Source organism: Stylophora pistillata, chromosome 5, assembly GCF_964205215.1.
Source record: "Stylophora pistillata chromosome 5, jaStyPist1.2, whole genome shotgun sequence".
NCBI classification, from domain to species: domain Eukaryota; kingdom Metazoa; phylum Cnidaria; class Anthozoa; order Scleractinia; family Pocilloporidae; genus Stylophora; species Stylophora pistillata.
Window position 1 is genome coordinate 39,757,691 of NC_142523.1, and position 22,450 is coordinate 39,780,140.

At 37.5% G+C, this 22,450-nt stretch overlaps 2 protein-coding genes and 1 long non-coding RNA gene across 3 annotated transcripts; 1 reads left to right on the forward strand and 2 right to left on the reverse strand.

Annotated features, from left to right (window-relative positions):
- Positions 1-74: 74 nt before the first annotated feature.
- Positions 75-11,584, reverse strand: LOC111335967 (uncharacterized). The gene is made up of 16 exons (XM_088761269.1): positions 11,488-11,584; positions 11,161-11,194; positions 10,553-10,614; positions 10,167-10,241; positions 9,184-9,229; positions 8,720-8,760; positions 8,263-8,353; positions 7,875-7,897; positions 7,098-7,299; positions 6,694-6,722; positions 6,379-6,424; positions 5,682-5,722; positions 4,918-5,020; positions 4,565-4,596; positions 4,275-4,299; positions 75-4,085 (listed from the first exon to the last, which is right to left on the reverse strand). The coding sequence occupies exons 4-16, from the start codon at positions 10,181-10,183 to the stop codon at positions 3,978-3,980; spliced, it is 804 nt and encodes a 267-aa protein (XP_088617395.1). The 5' UTR covers positions 10,184-10,241; positions 10,553-10,614; positions 11,161-11,194; positions 11,488-11,584; the 3' UTR covers positions 75-3,977.
- Positions 11,585-12,844: 1,260 nt separating this feature from the next.
- On the reverse strand, positions 12,845-16,531 carry LOC111335993 (transmembrane protein 121B-like). Its single transcript, XM_022942004.2, has 2 exons — positions 16,399-16,531; positions 12,845-16,209 (listed from the first exon to the last, which is right to left on the reverse strand). The coding sequence occupies exon 2, from the start codon at positions 16,193-16,195 to the stop codon at positions 15,170-15,172; it is 1,026 nt and encodes a 341-aa protein (XP_022797739.2). The 5' UTR covers positions 16,196-16,209; positions 16,399-16,531; the 3' UTR covers positions 12,845-15,169.
- A 3,304-nt stretch (positions 16,532-19,835) lies between these two features.
- On the forward strand, positions 19,836-22,148 carry LOC111335995 (uncharacterized). Its single transcript, XR_002695403.2, has 3 exons — positions 19,836-19,992; positions 21,488-21,640; positions 22,009-22,148. It is a non-coding gene; the product is annotated as an uncharacterized LOC111335995 (long non-coding RNA).
- Positions 22,149-22,450: the final 302 nt, after the last annotated feature.

Sequence of the window (22,450 nt, forward strand, 5' to 3'; positions counted from 1 at the left end):
CTTTGGTTTTGCACTTTTTCGCTCCATCCACTGACGCCTTTCACCGAATTGCGATGTAAAACAGGACTCAAACATGATAAAAATTCTCCGTTTTAATAAAACTAATATAAAAATACACTTAGTGAGATAAAATCTATCTCATTCTTCGTTCATACAAAATAATAATAATAATATTAATAATAATATAATAATAATAATTAATGTAATGAATTAGATAACAAAGTAAAATATTTTTTCTAGACACCAGAGCCTTTTCGAAGCTAGTCTTTATTTAAAAGAAAAATGAAATTGAGAAACAGAAAATTTTATGAACAAGAATAGACAAACAGGAAAGGAATGAATCAACGCCCTGACTGTGCAGTTCACGTCTGGTTTCACATGAAGGAGAGCTGGTTCGTCTAACCACCGTAACACTGTCTGCCTCTTTTACAGAGAAACAATTTTCCCAGTCCAGCCTTCGTTGACTCCCATTATTTCTTACATCAATTTTTTTTTATTTTAGTCTTTTATATTAGTTTTCTTTTAAATTTATATCAGTTTTCTTTTATGGTTATATTACCATGACACACCACTGTTCTCTATGATCCTTCAAAAACTCAAAACCCAAATTTTATACTCAAACTTCATAAACGTCAACTTTTTCCTTGCAAACCATCGTCAAGGCCAGTCGCGTATCTTTTAGCGTACGCCCACTGGCCTCACCAGCTTATGGACAAAATTTAACCTTTTATCTAGAAAAAAATATGTTATGGACAGATTTCCCTCACAAACCATCAATAAGGCCAGTCACTTATCATTTAGCGTACGCTCACTGGCCTCGCTACCACATCCAATACCTCATTCATTTTATGTGCAGCCATGAACTAAATGAAGAATTTTTCCAAAAAAAAAAAAAAAAAATGAAACACCATCGCTTGCCTTTCAAACCATCAGCTATGGCCAGTCGCGTATCATTTAGCGTACGCCTACTAGCCTCGCCACCACATCCAATACCTCATTCATTTTATGAGCAGTCAAGAACTAAACGAACATTTTTTAACCAAAAAAAAAAAACAAAAAAAAACAAATGAAAGTTAAACACCATTCCCTGTCTAACAAACCATCAGCTATGACCAGCCGCGTATCATTTAGCTTACACCCACTGGCCTCACCAACACATTCAATACCTCATTCATTTTATGTGCAGCCAATAACTGAATGAACATTTTTTACAAAAGAAAAAACAAAAAGAAACCGCATTCCTTTCCTTACAAACCATCAGCTATGGCCAGTCGCGCATCATTTAGCGTACGCCTACTGGCCTCGCCACCACATCCAATACCTCATTCATTTTATGAGCGGCCAAGAACTAAACGAACATTAAAAAAAAAAAAAAAAAAAAAAAATTAAACACCATTCCCTTTCTAACAAACTATCAGTTATGGCCAGCCGCGTATCATTTAGTGTACGCCCGCTGGCCTCACCACCACATCCAATACCTCATTCATTTTATGAGCGGCCAAGCACTAAACGAACATTTTTTACAAAATAAGAACAAAAAAAAAAAATTAAACACCATTGCCTTTCTCACAAACCATCAGCCATGGCCAGTCGCGTATCATTTAGCGTACGCCCGCTGGCCTCACTACCACATCCAATACCTCATTCATTTTATGAGTGGCCAAGCACTAAACGAACATTTTTTACAAAATAAGAAAAAAATAAATTAAACACCATTCCCTTTCTTACAAACCATCAGCTATGGCTAGTCGCGTATCATTTAGCGTACGCCCGCTGGCCTCACTGACACACTCATCACCTCATTCATTTTATGTGCAGCCAAGAACTAAATGAACACTTTTTACCAAAAGAGAAAAAAAAATTGAACACCATTCCTTTCCTTACAAACCATCAGCTATGACCAGTAGCGTATCCTTTAGCGTACGCCCACTGGCCACAATAACACTTTTTTACACAAAAAAAAAGGAAACACCATTCCTTTTCTCACAAATCATCAACTATGGCCAGTCGCGTATCATTTAGCGTACGCCCACTGGTCTCACTAACACATTTAATACTTCACTTATTTTATGTGTAGCCAAGAACTAAATGAAAATTAAAAAAATTAAACATCATCCTCTCCTTGGAAACCATCAGCTATGGCCAGTCGCGTATCATTTAGCGTACGCCCACTGGCCTCACCAACTTATCCAATACTTCATTTATTTGACGAGAACCAAAATAAATCAACTACTTTTATCCCTTTCCTTACAAACCATCAGCAATGGCCAGTCGCGTATCCTTTTGCACGCAAAACTTTCAGCAGCCTCACCAGAATTCAAATTCTTTTTTGTTTCACTACAAGAATAAAATCAAATATTTACACAACTTTTTACAACATAATTAAACATGGAAACCTCTCAAGCCATCAACAACAGCCAGTCGCGCATCCTTTTGCTAACGCAACTTTTATTGGCCTTACTCACAATTCCAAAAAATTATTTTTCCCTTCAAGAACAAAATCAAAACTGTAACCACTAGTTTTTATGAACACAATTTATCATCAAAACCTCTCCATTACAAACCATCAACAACAGCCAGTCGCGCTTCCATTTTGCTAACGCAACTTTTATTGGCCTTATCAACAATTCCATTATAGTTTTTTTGTTTCACTTCAAGAACAAAATCAAATCTTTAACCACAATTTAAATGAACATACTTTAACATCAAAACCTCTCCATTGCAAACCATCAACAACAGCCAGTCGTGTATCCTTTTTGCTGACGCAACTTTCATTGGCCTTACCCACAATTCCAATATCATTTTTTTTTTTCACTTCAAGAACAAAATCAAAATTGTAACAACCAGTTTTTATGAACACAATTTATCATCGAAACCTCTCCATCACAAACCATCAACAACAGCCAGTCGCGTATCCTTTTTGTTAACGCAACTTTTGTTAGCCTTACCCACAATTCCAATATATTTTGTTTCGCTTCAAGAAAAAAATCAAATTTTTAACCACAATTTTATCAACATAATTAAACATCGAAACCTGTCCATTACAGACTATCAACAGCCAGCCGCGCATCCCTTTTGCTAACGCAACTTTTATTGGCCTTACCCGCAATTCCAAAAACATTATTTTTCACTTCAAGAACAAAATTAAAAGTGTAACCACAATTTTTATGAACACAATCTATCATCGAAACCTCTCCATTACCAACCATCAACAACAGCCAGTCGCGCATCCTTTTTGCTCACGCAACTTTCCTTAGCCATACCAACAACTCCAATGTTCCAACAATTCCAATGTTATTTTTTTCGCTTCAAGAGCAAAATCAAAACTTTAACCGAAATTTTGACGAACACATTCTATCATTGAAACCTTTCCGTTACAAGCCATTAACAAAAGCCAGTCGCGTATCCTTTTGCTCACGCAATCTTTAGTGGCCCTACCAACAATTCCAAAATCTCGTTTTATGAACAAAACCAAAATCTTAATCAACAACAAAATGTACAAAAATTTTGACAACAAATTTTCTTTTCTCAAGTGCATACCATCACCATACGTTCTCTTGCTCTGTCTACCAAACATAGAGTCGTACCAAATAAATCGTTCATCAAACTCCTCTAGACGTCCATTTAAAGTGAAACAAACCGCTCTTTTAAAATCTCTGAGAGGATGCAACAAGTTGTTGACTGGTGTGAACACGTCAACCACAATGGCTTGCCTCCAAACCTACTGTTACGAGAGGATAGGACAAAATGAGGAAAGAACACACAGCTATGTAAAGTTGGGAAGAAGGATTTAGACAGAGATTCAATGAAGATTTCACATCTTCCTCTGATTCTTTCTACTCAGGTCTCTGGTGTCCATTTTTTTTTTTTTTTTTTAAATTTTGAGTATATTACTTAACAAATAACCAAATAAAATATATTTGAAATAAATTCTTCCCCCCTCCCCCCTCCCCTTTCCTCGAAGTGCTTTGAGTTGGTCAGCGGAATAACGATCTAATGGCGTCTACAGTACGCCGAAAGAATCGCTTCACTGCTCTGTAGCTTGCGATGCAACCGCTGGTCAGTTCATGGCGGAGCGAAGTATTCTGTTAAAAAAAAAAGAAATAAAAGATTGTTCTAGTTTGGCATCCGGTCTGAGTGCCAACATTCATTTTCCTGACATTCTCTTTACAAGCATCTATGGATACATAGTGGAAATTCATGGAAGGGATTGAATTATTTAACATTACTTCAGATTACCACAAAGTCATGAAATAAATTGAGAAATTTCTTACCAGCTGATAAAGAATTCCGATGTCCCTAAAAGTAGAAAAAAGGCTCCTATTAGAAAGGATTTTATCTTAAAAAGGAGATTTTCAGTTTTTTAAAACATTTTATGTTCCAAATGTTTCGGATCACTTGCTCCCCTCATCTACATAATCAATAAGCAAAGCAAAAAAGATACAAAAACAAAACAAAACAACAAAACAACTAAAACACCAGGGATTAGGTACCCTCGATAATATTATTTCCTTTCTGTCACTTTCTCTGAGTATTGTATTAAGAACAGCAAACATTTACTCACATTTTCATGTTGGCTTTTGTTTCGTTGTCGGCCTGGTCATAAAAGAGGTTAAAAAGTTAAAACTATGATTACCAGTAGTTCCATTTCTGTATAATGTATCTTAATCTGCATCGTAAGAAGTTAAACGAATCTAGCTGTTTGGTCAATTTTCCCCTCCCATTATTTTTTTATTTGATAGTGAAAAATAAGAACAAAAGGACTGGGAAAGAGGCTGACTCTAAGTGGTGCCAGATTCTTTTACCTCAGGTTTTTGTCCGCGCGCAAAGCATTACCCGACCTTCTGATTCGTCTTGGGAGGCCTTAGAAACGAGGCTGGCTTAAGGAAATTCTCGAGTTGATTGATCAATATGTACCTCGTTTATCTCGCTTCTTCTTTTGCATTCCGCTTTCAAGCTTTCAAGCTGGGCAGCAAGTGTCTGCATTTCTGCGTCATGTTGTTCCTGAGTCTTTTCTAACCTGGAAAAAATAAGATATATGACGGCCGTGTCATTATCATATTTTCCAAAGCCAAAACTGGCTAATTGATGACATCATCTGAAACATTACCTACAGTTACTACTGTAGGATCTCTTTGGAGGGGGGCCTCCTTCGAGGATATTTAAGTGTCGCATGAAAGAAGTGATACCTCAATGATGGTAACTGATAGAAACATCAGAAGAAGGAACTGACGTTTTCGTTTCCTTAGTGGAAGTGTCCCACTGACGCTCCGTGTCGCTCTGACGACGGGCTAATGCTCGAAACGTCAGCTTTGAAACTCTTTACGGTGCCCAAATAACATGATCAACTCAGCTAATAAAACTAAACTTACCTGAAAAGACATGTCCCTACTGTTCTCACGATCTCCCCCCCCCTCCATCATTGCTAGCTAATTGGCAGTCAATTTTCTATAGTTTCGCCCTTTGTTGATAACGAATGATACCCCTTGCGTTTCCCTGAAAACCACAATCCCCCTTAAAAACCATCCGCCTCCGCTCCCCCCTCCCCCCCCAAAGGAAAATTTGTATTCTAAGCATTTACAGCTATCACAAAGCAACCCTAGAGTCTCTTTGGTGAACCATAAGCCATGACCCACGCTTGTGACTTAAAAAAAACGTTTTTGACTGATATTTACACTTACTCGTTCTTAATCTCTGATATGGCCCTTTTGTAATCGTTGATCTGCAATTTACAAAGGAAACAATGTTTAATTCATTAAAAAAATCACAAATTATAAAGCTGAAAATTTTGGAATAGCTTTCCGCGTGTTTAACAGAATTAATCCATGACTTAGTTCAAATCAATTACAAACGAACGTGAGTCTGGAAATAACTTTAAGTCTTAGTGGCGTTGCTGAGGAAATGGCTGAGATATGATTCATCAATAACCTCCCATATCAAAATGTTTATCAAAAAAATGTCTATAAACATGTCTTAAGATTGAGAGATGTTTATCATTCTGTCACGATTCTAGGTAAAAAAAACACCTTTTCCTATTTCTTTACTGAGCTTAGAGTCTACCACCTTCTAATCATAATTTTACGTCTGAACTTTGATGTCACTGTTGCTGTTTCTGTCACTGTTTTTGTCGTTATCTTTGTCAGTAGTAATCAGTAATCAAAGTTTAATGTCTTTACGTGGGGCATGGTTACCCATATTGCCCGAGCCAGAGGCTCATGTATGAAACGCAAGACAACAACCCACCCATCCCACCCCAGGGGAGGACATCCATCACACAGTAATCTCGTGCGAGGGAAATTAACGTCTCCTACCCCTAACCCTGCAGGAGATGGGACCTCCATTTATTCGTCCCGTAAGTCTTGGCATAATAAAACTTACCTGTAATCTCCGCGAGGTATTCTCTATTTCATCTGTTTTATGACGTCTGAGGAAATTAAAACTAGAAATTATATAGTGAACGCAGCGACCGAACCAAGCGAGCAATCAAATTTAACATCCAACCGTCTCGCAATTTAATAATAAGTGAAACTCAATAAATCTGTCATTGATATAGTTTTTCCATGTCATTCCTTTGGGTTAAATCTCACGACTCATTTTGATTCTACGTAAAAAAAAAAAAAGAGGCAAAATTGGAGCTACAAATTGTTAATCAATCAGTAAAATGTTCCGAGGATGTAATTGAATTTCACTTACAGTTGCATGTAGCCAATGCGAGCGTCCATCTGAAAAATAAAACAAGCAACAAAATTTAGGAGGAGGATTTTGATATGCGACGCTAAAATTTACCTTATATAGCATTCTAATGGGTCCCCTCCCCTCATTGGGATTCAGCATTCCATAGTACCTCCATTATACTCTGTTAGCGACGACCAATCCCCCTCCGATTTTTTTATGTGACAATAAAATTTACCTAATCTCCCCCTAAGGATCTGTAGAATAGATGCCACCCCCCTCTCATTGGGAGCCAATTTTCTATAGTCCCTTCATTATACACTGTTAGTGATCACCGTTCCCCACTCTGTTCCCCTGAAAAGCATGTGTCCCCTCAAAGTCGCGACGCCGCACCACTATTCCCATAATAATCTTGATTCACTGACCGTGCCAAGCCTCATTTCCAGTTTAGTTATGGTTATCTCTTGTTGGAAAAACTTGTCCCCAAGCTTTTCCTTTCCAACCCGCAGTTGTTGTATCTCAGTCCTCTGTTCGGTTATCTTGTTGGTGAGATTTGTGAGAGTGGATTGCAGCCCAGCACGTTCATCACTCAGCCTAACGATTTCCTCCTTGAGCTCGGCTTCTTTTCTAATTAACGCGAGAGATCAGATACGAAAAACAGGTTAAATTAATCAGATCATTCCAGGTTATTTTCAGACGCCCATTCATTAATATAAATCTTCGGTTATTTATTTATTTTTTTTCGCAACAGTCATCCAATCAAACTTTGCCTATATAATGGTTTGAAATTTCTCAGGGCAATGGCGCTATTGTTTGTTATCATCCGAGAACTTTTCATCGGATGGTTTAAATTGCGACTCGGCAAGTTTCGAGTCAGGCGAGAATTCTCCGATGAAACAACATTTGCCTTAGGGTGGTATCCTTGGGCGTTAAATTAGCTCAAGACAATGGTGGGGTGTGGGGTGGGGAGAAGGAGGCGGTGATTGATTGCTACTAAAAAACGGGTCGCGCTGACTTCAAAGGCTACCTTAGAATATTACATTGTTAGACCTAAAGCCCCTCGCATGAAGAAACTGGATCGGCTGTTCCTTTTTGTTCAACGCAATCGATAGCGATGAACAATGTTGGCAACAGCCATAAGCCAATTTATTTATTAAAGTTTTAAATTAACATACCATACAACTTTGTGAAAGTACACTTACCGATCGCCTTTTCTTCTTTCTTGCTAAACAAAAAGAACAACAGCAAACAATAAATTATAATATTCTTGCACTGGCAACAAGGATTGTAATTAGATATAAAACTCTTTTCATTCGAGAACTCATATTTCCGGCTTCAGCATATGTCCTCTTGATACTTCTTTTTCAAGGATGCTTGTGATTGGCTCTTTTTTCTTGACCGCAGTTTCCCCATTCTTGAATCTCGTTACAAAAGTGCGAGAAAAGAGGAAAAACGACGCGTGCGCAACAAATTTACTGAGCACCAGTCCCCGAATGCTACAAACCATGGTCTTAGGGGGATGTTGGGCTTAACGAATGTAACATTTACAGCTGAAGTCAACAAAGAAAACTCTTACATTCCACCACATACCTGTAAAGTATGGTTAACTTTACAGCCGTCTTTCTGTGCATCCTTAAACTTCACACCTAAGCTATGCAGATTTTCTTGTTCTTTCTCCAACCTTAAAACGGTAAACATTTCAAATTCACTGTAAATCACGGAGAATTAGTCTACGATTTAAATTTTTAGTAGACATTAAAGATAAGTGATGTAGACAAGATAGACTGCAAACAATCCCTCTGTTTGGACGAAGTCCGTCGCGCGAGTTTTTTTTTTTTTTTTTTTTTTTTTTACAGCTGTTCTAAACTACAAATCGCTTCTTAATAACCGTCACTGATAATGGCTGACGGTTTTTTAAGTTTGCGATGCTCCTAACAAAATTCCGGACGTGGTAAAAGATCATAAGTAAAACCAGTTTTGATACAACCAGAACAATCATTGTACTTTAGAACATACATAACTATAAATAAACAAAAGCTAATCTTACTTTTCGGACACAGCCTTTCCTAAAGCCTTCTTCTCTTTCAACTGCGAAAGAAGAAACAGCTCTTGTTAGAGTCTTTTACTTGAGGCAGAGCAACTATTGTGATCTTAATTAGTTTAGTTTCCCAGATGTAATCAAAATAGCTGTAACAACTGAATTACGCTCAGAGTGATTAAAACGAGTGTCGAGAGTAATCCGGGATATCACAGCTTCTGTTTCACTCCGTCTGTGACTGGCTCAGAGAAATCGATGGCGCCATGCACTTCACCAACCAATCAGCTACAAGGTGCCAGACAATTGTGACGCATTAACTTGCATTTTCCTCGCCTCAGGAAGTTCTTATTGGCTCCTCAAGATATATAATTAACCTTGTTCCTATGGGCTGTAGTAATTTTACTCTGGTTCAATTTCAGTTTCACGACATTCCATCGAATAAAGCCCAAGAGCTTAAAACTAGATACTCGTACCTCTTTTTTCAACTCCACTTTTAAGATGTCGTTATCACGTATTTTCCTATATAACAAGAGAGAATATATCAATGCATTGTAAACTTCCCTTAATAAGAATACAATTTACTCTTGACTTTATGAACAGCTGCAGTATTTCACCCCATTTCATACAAAATAAAGCTAAACTGATTATAAAGAGATCTTTGAATATTCGACGATGTTAGACCCAAACTTCAAACGAGTCAGACGACTTTATTCCCTCACCAAAATAATAAATTGCAATAAATTTATTTGACTTGAGTTTGGTTTTATGTTAATATGTTATTTAGCAAATTTATCCCATGTTGCTGTGCGTATGTTCCTTAATAGATCACGCAGATGACGTCAAATTTGTTAAGAACAAAAAAAGTTGCACAGGGAGATAGGTGTAGTCCTGTGTCACTGATATTCTTACCATATTTCGACGTCTGTGTTCTATTATTGTACAGAACCAGAGCAACGTAGAATCCTTTTTTTTTTACGATCAAGAAAAAATGCGTTTAACTGTCCTCCACTAGATCATAATTAAAAGCCAATCAAAATGCATGCGTAGTTCACCTTGCTGTATAAAACTAAACGCTATGTGAGGATTTCTCCCCTCCCCTCTTCTCCCTTTGTCACTCGTTCCAGGTTTCTCACGCGTTCAACATGGTGACCGAAAATTCGCCGAGCTGAGTCACGCGCTTGAAAACACAAAGGCTTAAAAAGCGAACATGGCAGATTATAGACGCTGATGTTCATTGCCTATCTTTGCTACTGCTTTTTTTTATGGTATAATGTGAAACAGATGTACAGCAGTTTGTGAAACACCATAGAATTTCCGTCCTTATTGTCAGTTGTAATTTCTGGGTGTACATTCGTGTATACTTAACGAGAAATTACTGGTGCCTTGTGAGGTATTTCATGATATAACAGTCTAAAAATTTTGCAGGAGAAAATAGTTCCTTATATCTAATACTCACCTCTCTTGATCCACCATTTCCTTGTTGAGTTGGCAATTAGTTTCCTTTTGATTTGCCAAAGCTTTTTCTGCCTCTCTACAGAGAACAAAAATACTTTTAGAATCCACACCTTGTGCCAATTTAAGGACAAAATCTCCTTCGAAAACTGCAGCCTAGCTCATAAAGAGATTTCTTATCGTACCATGTTTGTGACAGTTTAATATAAATCTGCGTGAGAAAAACCCTTAAACACTTGAGAACTTGTTATGGGATCCGATCATATCCGAAGGCACCCGAAGACTTTCGAAGATGTTCAGAAAGTTTCCGAAGACGATCATGAGCTTCTGACGCAATTTTGTTTCCAGTATGTCACACTTTAACTTAGCCCATTTTGAGTTTATACTCACTTAAGTTCAGCTTTTAGCGCTTCTATTTGCTTCTTTTGCTGAGCGTCAATTTCCTCTAAAGTCTGTAATGAACAATAATATTGTTGGAGTGAGCAACCAGTCATTATCCATCACCTGGGGGGAGGGATTGGAGGATTTGGAGGATTTGGGGAGGGGAGGAGGGGATTACATGGTTTCCAGTATAAAGAAAATTAGATTCTGATTAACTGCCTATAAGCAGGAGGGGGTCACAAGAGTAGGAATATTACAGAGCCTTGTGAATGGGGGGGGGGGAGGGGTTGGGAGCCATGCAGGTAAGTTATATCGTGACACAACCAAAATCCCCCGACCCTCCCCCGTCCCAAAGTAAGGAAAATATAATTAATTTTTAAACCTACGCGAATACAAGCCGGTTTAAAAACTGAATGGAAGATTTGTTCTTTGAAAAAATATTCCACAAACTTGCTAAATTTAAACAACGATTTCCTGACTATGAGAAAATAAAAGCATAAGAAACTAGGTTAGGTACATAAAGATATCTTTCTCTTGAGTGAATCGGATGGGAGTCTTTCAGATCATTTAACCTTTAACCACGTGTCCTTACAACTGTGTAATGCGGCGACGCCCACCTTGATCTTCCGCTTGTCCTTCCATGAGGGCTCGCTGCACGTTTTCGTCGAATGCGAAAGGAAAAAGATAGAAGAGTTAGAAAAAAAAAAAAATCGAAGTTGCATTAGGAAAAGGGAAAAGGGCAAGCTTCTCTTTTTGAGCGCGAAAAAATCTGATGAAAGAAATGTTTTAGCGGGAAATTTCTCAAAATTTTCAACCCTCTTCTACAAGAGAGTTGAGCGAAGACATAATCTTTGTTTGGTGACCGCTGACCGGAAATTGGCATCCGTTTTCGGAAGTAATTGTGGTTACATGAGAGTTTCTAAAAGTTGTCCCTTTAATTTTACCTTTCTTCCTTTCCACCCACAGCAGCGCTTTGCTCAGCAGCCGACACTTTGCAATCTGCGGACTGAAAATGCAGCAAAACATAAATTTCCTCTTTACTTTTAAAATTGTGTTTTAAATCAATGACTCATTTAGCGGACCTCTGTGTTCTTCAAAGCTAAAAATCAAAGGCTCTAATACTGACCCGGTTCTCAAATAAGTCCTGCTGAAAAACAAACAGAAAAAACAGTTTAACAAAAGTATCAACTAGATACAAATTGTGCAAATGCTATATTTACCTGTTCTTGGCTAGCCTGCCGGATCTCTCCTGGAGGAAAACCAAAACGCACATTCGATAAGAAAAATAAAACCCACTGATTACGATCGAGAATCGAAAGATTTCGTTCCACACAAAAATGAATCAAAACAGAAAAGAAAACGACAAAATAAAGGTCGAACCTCTATTTACCTTCTTTGACTGAAGCCATTGTTGACGAATTCTCTTTGCTACTTTGAATAATTTCACGCAAATTTGCGATGAAAATCTCCGCGCCCAATTCGTTCAAAACGCAGTCGGATTCTGAGACAAGTGTTCGTTGCCATGACGATTTGACGTTGCAATAGACTTCGTGTGCCTTATTAGGAAAAACGCGGCTTGCGCGAGCGTTTAGTCACGCAATCTCGACACATTACAGGTGTTTCGCCGCCGTCGATCAATTGATTTCAGCTATTTCGTTTTTTGATTCCCTCAACATTGCATCAACATTTCGTTAGTTATCCGACGGCGATCTTGTGGTATTCTTTTCTTGATTCAAAGAAAATAATTCCAGTTTGTCTAGGGTTTTCCTCCCAAATGCATTGCTTCAATTCAAAATTTTCTTTATTGAATTGAAATATTCATATTTACAACAAGCGCATATTCGTCGCAGGCTAGACGACCTGCTAGTTTGAGTTTTGAACGTATTCAAAGACAATTCTTGCTCATCTTCGATCTTCTGATCTTAAAGATAATTATTTTTCCCTGACTTTTTCCTGACCTGTGGCAACCATACAAACTTTGATTCAGGAATAAGCTAAGATACAAAGCAAGATTAAATATTAAATACCTTGTATAACACCGCCTCGCAGCTCTTGAAAGTACTCCAAAAGGGAACTTGCTTGCACACGGGTTGCACTACATCTCGGTAAGAATGTCTACAGCGGCACACAACACAGTACATGCCTGTTTTTCTCCCATGTAAAACAGAATACCACATACTAGCACGTAAAAGTGAAAACAACAACAACAAAAAAAAACTGGTAATTAATTGTTGAGTTAACTGAAAAAGCTGAAGTCCTCTATGATTCTTAAAGCTAAAATAAAGAAGAGCTACGGCCAACTTCTCATTTGTGTAAAAATGTATACACTTTTTATTTTTTTTTCTTACATCCCACTCCTTACACATACTTCCAGAGACAAGAAAATTAAATACCAATGCTAAAATTTTAATTCACTTAACACTTTCTTGATGTAAGCCATAGGCTCTCAAGGAACACGATGCTAGATTACACAGTTTACAATAAAATTCTGAAAATCATTGTTAAACACCAGAAATAATTCTAGAAAGTGATTTTCCTATGGAAACATGCCAAGGTGCAAGAAATCTTTACTTCTGCACAAAACATTCTGCATGTATTTCAGGTGTTCTTGGTTTTCTGAGCTAGATATGAAACACAGTTACAAGATAAGGAGAAAAAGACAATAAATATATATATATAAATCAACACAAATTATAAAAGCACATTATGCCAAGTTTGACTCAAAGTATAATCAGTTTTGCAACTTGTTGGCACATTGAATGCATTCATCCACTTCAAGGTCATAATTTATGAATAGAATCTAATGACTTTGACAGAGACTAAACAGCTACAGCACTTTTAACAATATGTTAAAAACTGTAATCACTGATTGTACATTCAAATCTTATGATTAACCAGGCTAAAAGAATAACACTGTCTGTAATAAAGCAGATCTTCAGTTTTGTTTCCTAACTAAAATACTTGAAGGTCCACACCTCACTTCAGTGAGGAACTGAATGATGTATTATTAACACTTTCACTCCCATAAAGTAACCAAGACAGAATTTCTCTTTACAATATCAATACCACATCAAGCAGAAAAGTGATGAGAATAAAGAAAAATATCAATTAGGTGATTATTGGTTGATCCAATACCAAATTCTTCAAACTGATAGCATAAGAATTGTATGGCAGACAAAAAGGAGAATTACTACTAACAGTAAAAACCCGCATACAAGAACACCCATTTTCGGGGTTCAGGCTGATTGGGTTCCTATATATCGGGTATTTCAGGTGAAATCAGCCTGAAAGTGTTCTCAAGTGTTCTTAATTTTTTACTTCTAAAAAATTGTAAGGGATTTCCTAACTATGATGAAATACGTAACTTATAATTGTAATTATAAGACTTTTAACTCCAAATACAGTTGTAGTACATTTGCTATACACAGCAAGTGAAATTACTAGGATGTATACAGAGATCTTAGTACAATACCACAGCAAAGCTACAGAAACTGTTTGTTCTATTAAACTGAAAAGGGAAGAGTTTTCAATGTATAAGAACAATTTTCAATTTCCAGGCTGAATGTGTTCTTATATATCTGCTCCTTTTTTACCAAATCTCAGCCTGGGTGTTCTTAATCCACATGTTCTTGTATGCGGCTTTTTACAGTTTTTACTGTAATGATAAGTCCCTAATGTTCTTGCCATCTCAGGTTTTTACTGTATTGAGAAGTTGGGAGCTAAAGAGTTAACTAGCATCCACAAATAGCACCTAACTGGCTCATGCTCATGGTCTTGAAAAAAAAAAAAAAAAGGATTTCCTCAGTACCTCATTCATGTAAGCAAAAGTGATAAAAATGTCATGATTTATACAATTCCAGTGATTATTTCATATCCTACAATAGGAGTCAGTCTTCATCTATTTGACATCACAACAGCCAATTGGAACAAAGGAAAAAAGAAAACACCAAGCACCAATAAGAACTCTAAGAAAGCCATAAAGTTAAGGCAAACAAAACATGAGGACCATGCAAGAATCGTTAATAGTGTTGATATCTGAATGGAGTAAAGCAAGGTACAAGTTTTCTGGACCAAACACAGAACAAAGGAAAATGATCAACTATCCAAAGTTTCTCTTATCAAACCTTTACACCATAATATCACAATGCATATTCTCATTACTGTTCACTATACATTTTCTATGGTACTTACAAGGAGAATTTGTATAACAATCACCAGCTACTTTGAGTTTATGGTCATTTTCTTTATTCTCATTACTTTAATGTTTGATTCAAGGGTGACACTGTTGGGAGAAGTTAGATGCTGATCACCCCAATAGGTTAAATAGGATTAAAGGCAACACTACTTACCTTACCCTCAATAACACAATAGTCTCACATTTAGCATGCACAAGGACAACAATTTTCAGCCAGCTGCACACCAATTTATTTTGTGTGCAAAAATTCAAGGGAAACATAAAAAAACAACCATTGTCCTACAAAATATGTAAAATAATTGTCACCACCTGTGAGACAAATCGGTTCTGACAACTTAGATGCATGTCACCGAGTCATTAGAACCACTGCTGTGTTTCCTTCAATTTAAGCTAGTCCTCTACATATGCATTTACTTGCTGGCTGTCTCTTTTCATACTGGAGATGGTAATTCTGTTAAGGGAGAGGTCATTGGCATACCAGCTTCATCTTCATCTAGTGAATTGCAAGCACATACAGCTTTGTGACCATCAACTGAATCTGGTGCATAATATCCTCCACACCTTGGGCAATGCATTGGTTGCTCAGGGCCACAAGTTGTGTAGATATCAAACATGTAGATGGCTGAAGCAATTATGTTCTTTCCGATAAACACTGACACGTCTTGGTTAAATTTGGTCCATAGGACAATCCTGATGACCCCTAAGGGTACATTCACCAGAAAAATGTATGATATTGAGTACATGATCTGAAAAGTGGTGGAACGCACCTCACCTTTTAGAATTGCACTCAACTGAAGCAGTGCTAGGGTGGGTAAGAAAAAATTAATGCATGCAAATGCAATTATTGCATTTTCCAATGCAATTGGAAGGTTTAGTTCTCTATCATCCATAAACAAAATCTCCAAAATATCAATGCTGTCTAGAAGATCCAATGTAACTCCAGCTGACAGTTTATCAATGCAGATTCTTCGTTTAGAGAAGGGCTTGGCGTCGTGATGTGAATTCACTAGTAGCAGAAATAACATTGGGGTGATACAGAGTGCAACTTTAAGAAAGTTCTGCCCAAATACTTTGGCATCTCCAAGCTGATCAGCAAATCTTTTAAAAATCACTGCTATCTCAGGGACAAGTGTGATGCCAACATATGCCAGCCAAGCGATGAAAACAAACGCGATTTCGTCTGCACCATCATTCGCTACTTTTACAGGCCGGGGTTTTCCGTCAGTTTTTTCCTTTTTTCGTCGGAGATTTTTCCATTTTTTGGAGAGGAATTTTCGTTTTGCCATGAACATCACGCCTATCCATATGACAACCACTACAACGTCAGTTGCAATAAATCCAAGGGATTTGAACTCGTGGTGCTCGTAGAGGTAATAATCCAGAATCGCCCCTTGTAATATCAGTAAAATAAAACAGAAGACTTTGCCGACGACTTCAAAGTTCAAACGGCACCTCATGGCGTTGAAATGGTCTTAAAACAAAAAATTGAAACATGTTTAAATGCTTGTCAAATTGATGCGAGCTTAATTAAACTATCGAGGTCGAATCAAATGCAAAAGATCAAAAGTTCGATATTCGAAACAGATTTGATCCACATTTACGAGACCAATTTTCATTGGATCCGTTTCGTCAGATAATTAAAAGATGATGCACATGGTACCTTGGTCCTTGAAGAGTCCTTTGCAATTTTCAGGGAAATTTAGGTGGCAAACGATGCTGATTGACCCTTAGTTTCAGTTCAAGCCAACATCGATCGCCATTTAGTATTTCCGCCCAAATCAATTTCGAACCCAGTTCCCTTCTGATTTTGATTTGTTTTCACTCGTCTCAAGAGCCCACGATCCTTTCAACCAGGGAGAGGAGCCATCCGCGAATGGAGAAAAAAAAGGTTCGTTCTGCTCGCCAGTTCTCGTTCCTTAGGGCCTAATCATTACCGTATTTACCCGTGTATAAGTCGACTCGATGTATAAGTCGACCCCCGAAAATCCTGAGAAATTGCCAATTTTATCGTATATCCTTTGTATAAGTCGACCCTAATTTTTTTGAATTATCAAGTATCTTTTAGGATGAAATGTGAGCGAAAGTCAAGGCTGAGAGAGGAAAAAACAGCAAAGATTCTTCACTTGTTATCGAGCGTGCCGCCATTTTGTTTGCTGAGCAACCTCGTGTCGTTTTAAGAAGCGTGAAACCCAATTCACTGTCCCTTTGAAATCCACAATGTTCATATTCTTGGCAATTGACAGGGCACGCAGACGAATCATGTTTCTTGTAACAATGTAACCAGACTTTCGTTGATCTTCTATCCAGGTGACTAGTTCGTTTTCCAGCTCTGGCCACTGACAGGTTTTCCCTCGATCAGCACATTTTGACTTCGGCATTTGAGATAGCTTATCAGCATTCTTTCTCCAGTCTCTAACCAGCTTCTCGTTCACATTATACTTCCTGGCGACCGCACAGTTGTTCGTTTCTTCAGCAAATTTGATGACTAAAAGCTTGTACTTAGCGGAGTATTTCATTCGTTTAGGCATGTTGAGAATCGTTTGAAGAGATATAACTTATAATTGTTGCGAGTTGCTCGTAGTTCTGAAAATTGTTTATAAAGCCGCTCTATTGAATCTGACAACATTAGACCAGAAAGGTGTGATATCACACCTATTGAAAGCAATTGAATGGACTTGTGATATTTTAGCGTCAATAAGCAACGCGTAAACAATCAATTGAAGTTGATTTTTATACCCGGTGTATAAGTCGAGGTCGAATTTTTAGGGTGTAAATTTGGTCAAAAAAGGTCGACTTATACACGGGTAAATACGGTACTTATCTTATGGAAGAGGGAAGGTGGCAGGGAATTTTTGGGTGGATTTCAGGGCGAACGAAGAGGGGGGGGGGGGGTCAGTCGTCGCTAGTAGAGTATAATAGTAGGAGGGGCTGTAGAAAACTACTGCCAATAACTGCCCCAACTAAGGGGGAGAGAGAGGGGGTTACGGAACAGTATTACCTGGGGAACCATGTTAAATCAAAAATACAATGTTTGTTTGATTAAAATGATTTTTACCCGTGTGTTTTACTTTGAACTCCTTCCATCCTAGCAGTAGTATATAACGACATTGGTCTGGGATCATGGTTGACTGATGGACACCTTGAAAATGGAATAGTTTGGAAAAGTTACATGTTACCAACACTGCTATATATGATAAACAAAAACAAAACAAAAAAAATACGTACACGCATGTATCAGTTAATTTCTCTTGCCGAGTTTTTAAGCCTGTTTTTTTTTTTTTTTTTTTTTTTTTTTGTGCTTTTATATTCTTATTAGTTGTTTGTTTTCTGTTGTTATTTGTTTTTTTTTTCTTCTCACACAGGTGACGCGGGAATCAAACCGCGGTGAGGGGAGATCAAGCATGAGACTTTTCTCTACGTCGTCCATGTTTCAACCTTGCCATGCTTGCTGCTGCTACTTGGATGAAATAAATTGAAGAAAAGGACCCCTCGGAGTAACCCATTCATCTTCATGCCGATATCTCCATTGTGACGTATCTGATTAGTCCTTCAGCACTAAGGATTGTCACGTTCTATCCTGGTTAAGTAAATAATAATATGAAAAGCTTCCAGAAAATGAAAGAGGGTATTTGTAATACGCGAAATAATAATCCGGTAATTTGGCAAACAAGATGATATTAAATTTCCTTGAAAAATATATCGGAATCATGTCATATTGTTCAGCTGGAAATAAAGCTCGTATATAAGGAAACAATCTATTCGCACAGAACTTAGACCATACTTCTGTTTTGAAATAGAATTTTATATTGCTAAATAGAAGGGATTCCTATTTCAAATCATGCCATCGATAGAGTCATTGTTCTGGTGAAAATAATTAGAGAAGTACTCTTTTGCAATCTAGGAAATTCGTAGTTTCCTTTGTTTATTGTTCCCCTCAAAGGACAAAGGGCGAGTAAAACTGAATAATACGCCAGAAAATGCCACGCGGTGAAAGGAAAGTAAAAGAAAAAAATGTTACCACTTTTAAGAATGATCCTAACACGCGACCTTAAAGTGACGCAGATTTAACACAGATCAGATACACACTGTATAGTCTTGTTGCTTGAACTGAACGAGGAAGCTTTCTAGTCGAACTCTTCAATGAGCTAACCTTTGTTCTAAGATTTCTATGAAACATCGCGACGTGTCTCTCCTTTGAGGCTCATTATTAAAAACTTCATTTATTGCGGTAACTCAATGCGTTCTTTGTCATCAAAGGCTTTCTTTATGCTATAGAAATAAATCTTTTTTTCTATGTCAAAAACATTTTCTGAAAATAGAATTCGAATCCACCGTTATTATCTCTTTGTTGCGCAAAAAATATATTTGAGCCCGCTCGCATGTTCGTGTAATTGTTCAGACTGCTCTTTCGTAATTTTTTTTTTCTATTTCTAGTTTTCCAATGCCCTCCAAAGAAATAATAATAGTGTTACAGTTTATGTTCTGGGCATAAGCATATTTTGAGCCCTGCTCAGAGTTATTTTAACCCTCGCCTAGCGGCTAGGACTAAAATGCCTCTGAGTTGAGCCCAAAACATATTTATGCCACGAACAGAAATTGAATTATTGTAGTCTAGTTTATGAAAGAAACAGTCCTGAAATCGATTCTAACTATGTACGGTTGCCAGTATTGACTGAAAACCAAGAGGACATAAAATGTTTATATTCTCTTGTAGAAAACAAAAGCTAAGAGAAATTCCTGTTAGTGTACTGCTGTAAACTGTTCCATAGTTACAGAATTTGCAACTTAGTTCAGAGGCCTAGTTCTATTTTTCAACCACAATGACCTAAAGAATAACTCTGAATTCCAATCTGAGTGAAGAAATGGCTAGCTTCTAATTCGTTCATCTAGTTCAGAATGGATTTATTGAAAGACGATTTGCAAGAAAGTCGGCGATTTCTTTTACAAGTCAGTATTGAAGGTTTTTTTCATTTTAGCGCGCATAAGATATGGAAAATATTTAGATTGTTGAGTAAATACAGTTTTCCTAAATGCGCAATTGCTTTAACCGAAGTGGCCTAAATTACACGAATTATCAATTGCTGTTGTTATTTCATCGCGACAGTTGTTAGACATTTACCGGACAAGTCATTGTGTAAAGCGGAAATCCTCTCTCAAAGGAACAATTTAAAAGGGAGAACTTGTCTCGTGCGAGTCCTACATTTTCACAAGATATCTCTTGTAAAGTTCCAGTTTACGTCCTTTTTCGTACAAGGTGAGTCACTGTAACACGCTGATACAAATTCTTGGAAGTGTTCAATGACTTTTATATAACATGTGACGCGCTCCTTGATTCTACAACGTAAAAAATCGCAAACTTCGTCCATCTGGATACACATCTTATTTAGATTCGCTTGAATTTGCAGTGTGTCCATCCTGAAAAGTACTCCGTTTCAACCATTTTAAATTAAGCCTTTCAAACTGAAAGGAATTCTCGAGCTACATGCTGTTTTTTGATATCAGACTGCTTTTTGTAAAGCATTTTTCTGGTTTACGAACAATGATAAACTGACTTCTTTAACGAGCAATATTTCGTAGAATAATTTCAGATTATTTTAAGTTGTATCATTGTAAGTAAAGCTTTTGTCACCTTGATGTGAACAGAATTGGTAAAGAAGTATTATAGCGTTTAGTTCTGTCGAATTCTAGTGGTAAAAATTAGATACTTCTGTGAAGGAGAAAACCTCTTTTACACTAACATGAGACAAACATGTCTGGAAAAACAGAGCCATCGAGATGATCGAGAATACTTTCGACTAATCTGATATGAAGCACTATAGAATGCTCCTTGTAATGTGTACAAAGACTCATTTATGAGCCAAACTAGGGATCCCATAAATTGATGTGGAAAAGTAGCTCGACAACCGTAAACTACTGAATGACGTTTTAGAGTATAATGAAAACATCGAAAGAGAACTAACGAATTAATTATTAGTGTTGGGGTAACTGTCATCTAGCACGGACTGCGAGACAATGTTATCGTCTCAGGGAATTAGTTAACGAATTTTATGATGGATAGAATGATTAATTGATGGTAGAGGGATTTTCAATTGATTGTCGAGAAAAGTAATCGAAGGTAGTTTTGCTCATGCTTAAGTCGCTCTGTGATTGGTCCAGAAAACTCACGCCACCCTATCCACCAATCAGATAATAACTAAAACTAATCACCAGTTGGTTGTTCCCGTTTTCCCGCGAGTTTTATTTTGAGTTCTCATTGGCTATTAAAGAAAACTCGCGCCGCTCTCTCAACCAATTAGATGCAAAACTAGAACCAATCACGACTTGGTCGCCCGCGTTTTCCCGCGCTTTTTGTTTTTACTTTGAGTTGTCATTGGTTCTTAAAGGTAGTTTCCTCTCCTCTAATTGGATGTTGTGATTACTCTAGTTTTACGTCACACAGTCGAAAAAGCGCTTCTTAAATGACTAACTGACTGAAATACTGAAAGACTGACTGAATGAATATATGAATGTCTCAATGATTGAAAGACGGAATGACCGAGTCATCGAGTGACTGAATGACTGATTAAGAAAAAAATTAAATGACTAATCTAACTAATTAAGGCAGTTCACCTGTAGCTTCCCTACAAAATATGCTAAAAAAAGCTTAGTAACAAAGGAGACAATAAACGTTTCCATTTGGTGCAAGTTGTACCAGCTCCACACACTTGGTCAACATAAGCACAGGTCTGTTTTTTTTTTTTTTTGCACAGGTCTATTTCAACAACGTGCTTCGAATTTCAATGAACTATAAAATATTGCTTCTGGGTTTCTTCCTTTTTCTTGGAACAACTTCGTTGTCCGCCAAACCAAGACAATGGAGAGCTGAGGAGGTGTTAAATCGGCTGCAGCTTCTCTCTGATGAGGTGAATGAATGTTTACGATAAAATAAATATCATTTCTCATCAATGTAGAGGCAAAAGCTTAGTCTCAGGGTTTCAAATTGTAACAAATCCTGATACGAATAATAGATAAGGTTTATTCGCAAAACTAGGCTAGGACAAGTGAAAAGTAATTCCGTTTATGCGAGAATGGAAAAGAATATCATATTCAAGGTATTGCAAATAACCTCATTAAGAAACCCTGGGGGTAGTATGCCGGAATAACTATCTTGTGGGCCCCCCCCCCCCCCCCACCAATTTTCGGATACACTTTGTAGCTATGTTTTCTGAGTTAAAGGGAAGAATATTCTTAGAGACGTTTAATCAATGCATTCTCATATCTGGAATTGCAGGCGAATGAAATCAGGTCCAATATAGAAGATGAAGCACAAAATACCAAGAGAGAGCCTCGACCGAGATGTAGCCCTGGTCATTTTTATGGAGGACAATGTAACTCTGGAAGAAGATAATTTAAAAATTTAAAACAAACTGATTCATCGATTTACTTTCTATTGAGTTCCTTTCTTACTATAAAGTTTCAACTGGAAGGAGTCACGGTTCAAATCACAATCTTAAACGTCGAACTTATAAAAGACTTCACCACAGGTTCACGCAGGTGCCACGTGATTAGGCACGTGATCGCTAACTTAACCCAGTAGGCGTTTACCAAACGCTGGCGAGTAAGAAAAACGTATTCTTGTTCCCCTTCCCATAACCTTTTTCTTCCCCCCTCCCCACCCCCCCTCTTACTTGCCCACTCCCGTACTGCGTACTTACTAAAGGTGATTGGAGTCC

Excerpts from the sequence above, each read along its gene's own strand:
- LOC111335967 (XM_088761269.1), bottom strand. Across the intron at positions 8,354-8,719 it reads GGAAAGGCTGTGTCCGAAAA|GTTGGAGAAAGAACAAGAAA; the intron begins GTAAGATTAGCT and ends TACCGTTTTAAG. Across the intron at positions 7,898-8,262 it reads AAGTTAACCATACTTTACAG|CAAGAAAGAAGAAAAGGCGA; the intron begins GTATGTGGTGGA and ends CTTTTTGTTTAG.
- LOC111335993 (XM_022942004.2), bottom strand. The coding sequence starts at position 16,195 with ATGAGGTGCCGTTTGAACTTTGAAGTCGTCGGCAAAGTCTTCTGTTTT.